Here is a 7,521-nt window from a genome sequence, read left to right as displayed (position 1 = left end):
AGTGTCAATGTTTGGGGTTTCCTTTATGTCGGTTTCCAGAATACACAATTTGCAAATTTTATATTACTTTCATTTTGTATGTTCGTGCGCATAACGTACTGGCATTCCAATTAAAAGTCATAGTTAGTTCTAAGTCAATATGTTTGATATACTAAGTGCAAATGTACTTTGTACTCATTAGGACAGGTTTTCATGCTTTATCGCTAAAATGATTTTCAAAAAAGTTTAATTGAGTTCTTTAAAATCTCTCTGTTGGAACTATCAACCTGATTCAAGTCGAAAATCATTACGTGTAGATGCTCATAATATATTCGACGCTGTGACTTTAAGTACTTCGGGTACATGTACATGTATATTACACAGAGGACAAAAAGGAGAATTGTGGACAACCATGCTAACAAAATCAGTTTGTAGACCAATAAAAACACCTATACGATGCTTCAGGAGGTATGCCTTAATGGGTCCGATTTCGGATACATAAACCATAGGCTAATTATTCGTAATTCTTTTCATTCAGAATTGTCACCTTTCCTTTCATCTGTGGCAACATCACTTCAGCACCGACGGCGTATGGAGTGTTCATATCACAACTCATACGTTGTGCCAGAGGTTGCCGAAACTACGCAGACTTTTTGTATCTACTAGAACTCTAACAAATAGGCTTCTGGAACAGTGTTATGTTGCTACAAGATTGAAGTCATTACTACAGAAGTTCTATGGTCGTCATCATGAACTCGTGGATCGTTATGGTGTATCCATCAGCACCATGAAAACTGATTTATTCAACGGGCCATAGTTTTCCTTTCCTCGTTTGTCTACCTCGGACTTGACATTTTATGAGCAACTCGGCGGGTGAGTCGGAGTTGCTCATTTCCTTTCGTTTCTTTGTATGTATGCTTTTAGTTACTTTATGTTCTTTGTTGTGTATGCCTGTTGTCCATGTCTGGTCTTTGTCCCTGGATTACATTATTTTGATTACCGCTATAACCTTGGTTCCCTTGATTACTCTTCCGTAGTCAAGATCAAGCTTTGTAACCTGTTTGTGATTTTTGACCGAGTTTTATTTTGTGATACAATTCGGTATTCCACCTTTCTTCGTTTTATTTAGTTCTGACATTTTCCCGAAACTCGATTTTACTTGTCTTCAGTCAGATGCATTCTTTGTTTTCATCATGCATGCTGGGCCTGTTTAAAGTTCTAATTTTATTCTATGAACTAGAGTTTTTGTTTACATTGCCTTATATGGAAAGATGTTTACATAAACAAATAGTTTCATTAGTAGACTGTTAGAGATAATGTGATGTCGAATTGTCATATGTTTTTAATAATTATTCCAGACAATAACCACTTTAGAATTCTAAAATAGGTGAAGTAACAATCATATGATCGGATGTTTAAAAAGAAAATAGGAAATAATCCTTTGCATACGGCACTCTTTACAGTAATGTTGTGGATATCAGCTCGGAAGTTTAACAATGTTTTTTTGTTGCACGACACCTTATCTATAAAATCAAAACAAACAAAGCCAGACAATGCTCATATCATGGCTACACACGATATTTAATAGTCCCTTTTATAATGGGATGCTTTTATCTTACAGACTTTAGACCTATGTTCTTATTCAATATGTACATGTATGAAGCTGTGTTCTCTTTCAATCATATTTAAGGACTTGGTAATATTTTTATCTTCTTCCGTTAATTACTTACTATACATACTTATACTGTTTGTCGTTTTAACCCACTTCCCAGTACTTAAAAATAAATATATATATAAATTAAGAAAAAATGTATAGAGTGGTCAGTAAAACAGAAAATTGAATTTTGACATTTAAAAAAATAGTACATGCGTAGCGCTTTAAAAGAGTCTCTTTTCGGCACAAAATGAGATCACCCAACATATCTGGGTTCTACATCCATGTTTTTGTAATAAGTTTCCCCTACTAAAGAGGCGTTTATACAGCCGCAAAGAATAGCCCTGGAGTTTAGGTGTATATCTTTTGGATATGTCGAAAACCATACCTCAAAATGAGTTGTACATAGCTTAATCAAACTTATGTATTATAAAATAAGTTTTTTTTATAGAAATATTTCAACAGGAAATTAGAAGATCTGCATTCAGTATAGTTTAATAAATCATGTATCATATCTCACGAGACCTAATATAGTGTACTTCCCTTCCTAAATGTAAGACCGAAATCAATTCTATTTTTTTAATTCCACTATACAAAATGTATACAGCCCAACATTTTAACGAATGGGTTCAAAGAAACATGAAGAGAAACACTAAGTAACATTTTGAATCACTTTATATAAAAATATAGTTCAAAATATTAAATGCATTTGTATGAATAATGTTCATAGAAAAACAATGGCCTCAATATTAATATCCATCACACAAATGTGTACAGTAATTACACGCTTATTGGCAATCAGTTCATACAAGCATATGTTCATTATGAATTCAATTGAATGAATGACAGAAAATGTCAGATATTTTCCTTTTTCGAACGCCCAAAATCACGGATCATTTCTTTCTCATTGATGTCGTCATAACAATTCTCACTTTTTCTGACATTGACCTTCTCCACTTTGGTCGGTATATCTAGGCTGGGAAACGTCGGAAACGTTCCACTCCATGCCCTGATTTTCCCGATCAACCATTCTCTATTCCTGAAGGCTGCGATACCGAAGGCTATAGTTAATCCAATAGCAGCAATGCATGACATAAATATGACAACGGCAGGGGTGCCTAAAACGAATTTTCAAATACATTAGTTTCGACAAACATTTTGTCTTCCCGCTACAAATCGGACAGAGACAGTTGTCCTTTGTGAAACATTTCTGTTTTTTTTTTTCTGAATGTCACAAAATATAATTATATGAAAAGCTACTATTACAAATGCAAGAAAATAAAGAGGTCTGTATAAATGGACTTAGAAAATATAGGAATAGTTTGACATTCAGCTACATGTACTATAACATGTAATTTCATGTATTTTGCTTTTGTTTTCTTGTAATAGGTGTTTGATGACTTGTTATCTGGCGACACTTTGTGTTTTTCAGTTATAAACATTTTGCGTACGACTGTGATACACTAGCACTAATTAATCCGTCCTACCTGTAGATCCAAATCCACTTTCCGCTGTTGAAAGAAAAGACAAACTGTATGTAGTAATGTAGTGAATGCATTCTTTTTGAATTTCCAAGGGAAATGTCATTTTTTTATTTTATTTTATTTCATTTTATTTTATTTTGTCTTAAAAGGATCACTAACTTATAACAGGATTTATGAAAAAGTTTTTATTTCAGGTGTTCACCAGTAAATACCAATTTTCTGAATTCGTACGAAAAAGACCGTTGTAGGAAACCAACAGCTGTGCTATTATTGCACATTATACGCCCATTTTTAAAGACCAATAATTTGGAAATTGAAATTTATATTCTGAAAAGGGAGACGGGAGGTCCGAAGATAGGAAGAACTAATCGATACAAAATTAATTTACATTTACAATCTACCTGTGTTATTTTTAGGCGTAGAAATGCAACCATCAACAGGATCACATCTACAGAAAAAAATCATAACACATTTGAGTAAGAAACACGTCCGTGATATATGAAAAAAGATAACCCATCCGTAAGGGGATCAACGACCATTTAGAGCATTGTATATGGAAATCCGTAAAATGACTAACTACAGTACGTCGATTTTGCATTTTGCATTATTAACACACAACACAATTCGAATAAATTTTGCGTCTTGTACAAGCTTCATATACATTGTATTACAAAAGACCCACATATATAAATGATGGAAATAGACGAACACAAAGACGAGAAAAAAAAGTGATCTTAGATTTGTAAATACAATCTTAATGAAAAAAATATCATTCAAAACAATTTTTCTATTCGTAAATGAGTTAAAATCGTCAATATATCATGACAATCACAGTACGAAGGCAGCGTAGGACTGGAATAATGATTTAAAATCGTCACAAAATTAACTATAAGCTATATGTCCATGGGCGGATCAAACCACTTCGAAAAGAAGACGCGATTCCTTAGAAAAAGGGGATGCTAGGGAATTATTTACCGTTTATTATGCTCCCAATTTTTAGTGAAGTCCGAGTTGCTCATTTGCTTTTGTTACTTTGTATGTATGATTTTAGTTGCTTTGTGTTCTTTATTATGTGTGTTTGTTTTCCATGTCTGTTCTTTGTCCCTGATTACATTCATTCTTTTGATTACCGCTATAACCTTGGTTCCCTTGATTACGCTTTTACACATGAAAATGACAAATTTTCCGAAACAGGCAACGGGAGTGTCAACTGATGTCATTGTTTTAGTTTTAAATCTATTTATATAAAGAAAATATATCAGATGTTATAGTTACCGCTGGGTCGGTCCACATTCACATGTCCCTGTACAATCAACTCCATAAGCGCCAGCTGTGCACTTAACACATGCCTTACCTTCTCTTTCACTGAATACAAATCCAGGTTTGCATCCTAAATCATTAAACATATATGTTGAAGTATGAAGTTCAAGATTTAGTGCAGACTTCTAATTTCTCGGTCTCCATACATGTACACTTCTATTATAATGTATCTTTAATGTTCATTCATAATTAACACGTGTTGCAAAACCTCAAAATTCGTATAAGTACAAAAGCAATATCAATTTTCAAAGACTATGACACATTCTACCTACATAAAAAAAATATGCTAGTGTCCTTGGTGATAGAAGACAAATAGCCTATATCTGTACATTTATCAGTTACAAACACTACACTATTAGTTCCATAACGGAACTAGCAATGAGAACGAGATAAAAAGACCAGACGTGCAGTAAAAGCGCTATAGAAAGACGAAATCATAAATGATTACACTCGGTTACGGTCTCCTTTGGTGTTTTCACGAGAGACAAAGATGGTGATATCTCGTTTTTGTACTGGAAAGATGTGCCTAGCATTTTTAGTACCAATACAAAAGTAATTTTTCGTCCGAGTGCATTTTCATATATTTTTAAAGATTCTTACTTTTATCTAAACAAATATATATCCTGGAGGGACCAACAGTCTTGATTTTAAAGCCAAATTTCTGTCTGCATTGTTAGGGCCAAAATCCAATTCTTACAACAAATGTCATTGGTGTATCAGATTTCATTAGTTCAATTAATATTTTAAAGACAAATATTCTTACTATTATAACAGCACTCACCACAAGTTGAATTTGCTATTTCAATTAGGGGATGACAGCAAAAATAGACAATAACACGTCTATTGTTCACTCTGTAATAAAAAAAAATGAAAACAATTCTACCCATGTCTTCGCAACCTTTATTTTTGTTATAAAGTAATCAAGGAACGATCCACGCGCTTATGAAGACGACCGTAAATTTTCTGTAGTGATTATTCAACCTTGTACCAATATAAATCTGTTTCAAAAGCCTAATTGTAATAAATCTAGCGCGGTACAACAAGTCTGCGTAATAACGGCAAGCTCCTACATAACGTATGCAAACTCCGTACGCAGGTGTTGAAGTGATGTTGCAACAGATGAAAAGACAGTTGACAATACGGAATAAAAAATCATCGCTTTTATCGTATAGTTTGATCAATAGTTTTCATTTAAAATCGATCTCTAATTGGTGGTCAAGATATCAGACATCACAGTGTCTGTAATATGCTTTATCTCATGTTCTGTTGGGTAGATGCGCAGTACAAATCCCAGAAACTAGGATTGTTTAACGATAATACGTCATCTATATAGCAGAAACATAGATCATAGAATCTGGCCAAACGATGTTCCTTTCTTTGAATTATATCAGCTATAAAGTCAGACTCAAATGAGTAAAGGAATAGGTCAGCAAGTATAGGAGCACAATTTGTTTCCTTCGGAATGCGGAACGTTTGTTGAAAAAAGCGCCCGCCACACTGGAAAAATATTTTGTCGATCAAGATAAATTCCAGCATTTAGATAACATCTTCTGTATTTGAAAGTAGATTTGGAATAGCATAGGTTTTTTATGTTTTTGTGTTCTGATAATAATCTTGAATTGAGGATTTCAAGAAGATCTTTCGAATTTTTCACGTGGTACGACCGGTGACCCTCTTTGACAGCTGTGAGCATTGGAGCTAAGAGATTTGAAAGAAAGAGGTTTGGTGGTACATTTGCAGATCCAGCTTTTTAGCGTTCTTGTATGGAGTTACGAAATCAAGTACATAGACGGTAGATCACAATCATCGTCTTTGGTAAAGAGACCAAAAGAGGATAGCACATATTTATGGTTTTCTACTATCTCTTCTTTGGAGAATGGTTAAAACACACTTACTTGTTAAAAGTTTTGAAAAATTTTGACACTGATTTGTGTACAGTAGAGTAATCAAGGGAACCTATGTTATAGTGGCGATCAAGATTGTAATCCAGTTACAAAGACCAGACATGGAAAACAGACATACACAACAAAGAACATTAAGTGACTGCAATCATACATACAAAGTAACAAAAGTAAATAACAGAATAACGTGCATAAATTCTATACGACAATGACAGCATACTACCTTATGAAATAATTCCTAAATACTTCATTATAATTTTAATCATTACACAATTACAGTTGTTTATGTTCTGAGTATATTTATTATTTATTATTATTATAGGCTTTACCTTTTATAAATGGAACACTTTTTCATTCCTAAAATCACCGTACTATAAACAATTAAGTATACACAGCTGTTGATAATATAGAGACTGGCCATTTTAATTCTATTTGAGGAAACATTTTAATCATTTTACCATTTTATACTGTATAACTCAGGAAATCGGTTAGGAAATAGAGTTGGAATTATTTCCTTTTTTCCGTATTGAGATACGAGAAGAGCAGCAGATTCTTTATAATAATGCAACATGTATAAAAATGAAAAAAAAATAAAGTAATAGAAACAAACGAAATAAAGTTATCTTGAAAAAGAAAACACATTAAATATAATGACAGAATTAACATTAAAAAAAAACACAGAGAGCAAATGAGAAGTTTCACTGATGTAAAAACGGCGTTTAGAATCTTTTGGAAAGGTTTGCTAGATATGCCATATTACATGTAATATTATTTGACCTTCGAACGAAAGACAACATTTATTTGATTTTGATGATATGAAATTAGAAATTCAGATCAAGATACAATTAGCATTACACTGATATCCGATGAAAGGGAAATTCAGGGAACCATGATTCGAACGGTTATAACAATGATCCAAAGATAACGACTTGCAATAAAAAAGACACACACAACAAAGAATATGAACTAAGTTTAAGAAAACTCAAACCACACGTAAATTATCAATCGTGACTCCACTAAAAATTGTAACATTAAACGGATGAATGCTAGCGTAAGCGTTCCATGTTTTTTTCTAAAATCATGTGAAGATGAGTGCTCGTAAGATAGAAAATGTAAAATAATTTTTGGCTAGTGAGTTGAATGAATGTTCCTAACAGTTTACTTCAGAAGATGTTACCGATAA

At 33.0% G+C, this 7,521-nt stretch overlaps 1 protein-coding gene across 1 annotated transcript; it reads right to left on the bottom strand.

Annotated features, from left to right (window-relative positions):
• Nucleotides 1-1,303: 1,303 nt before the first annotated feature.
• On the bottom strand, nucleotides 1,304-7,288 carry LOC148604517 (uncharacterized). Its single transcript, XM_088550994.1, has 6 exons — nucleotides 6,668-7,288; nucleotides 5,219-5,289; nucleotides 4,393-4,507; nucleotides 3,519-3,565; nucleotides 3,121-3,144; nucleotides 1,304-2,751 (listed from the first exon to the last, which is right to left on the bottom strand). Exons 1-6 carry the CDS (start codon nucleotides 6,757-6,759, stop codon nucleotides 2,489-2,491), a joined length of 612 nt encoding a protein of 203 aa, XP_088407120.1. The 5' UTR covers nucleotides 6,760-7,288; the 3' UTR covers nucleotides 1,304-2,488.
• Between the last annotated feature and the right edge of the window lie 233 nt (nucleotides 7,289-7,521).

Source organism: Perna viridis, chromosome 10, assembly GCF_037379345.1.
Source record: "Perna viridis isolate PV_CMFRI_1.1 ecotype Kerala chromosome 10, ASM3737934v1, whole genome shotgun sequence".
Taxonomy (NCBI): Eukaryota; Metazoa; Mollusca; class Bivalvia; order Mytilida; family Mytilidae; genus Perna; species Perna viridis.
This window is presented reverse-complemented; position numbering and strand designations above follow the sequence as displayed.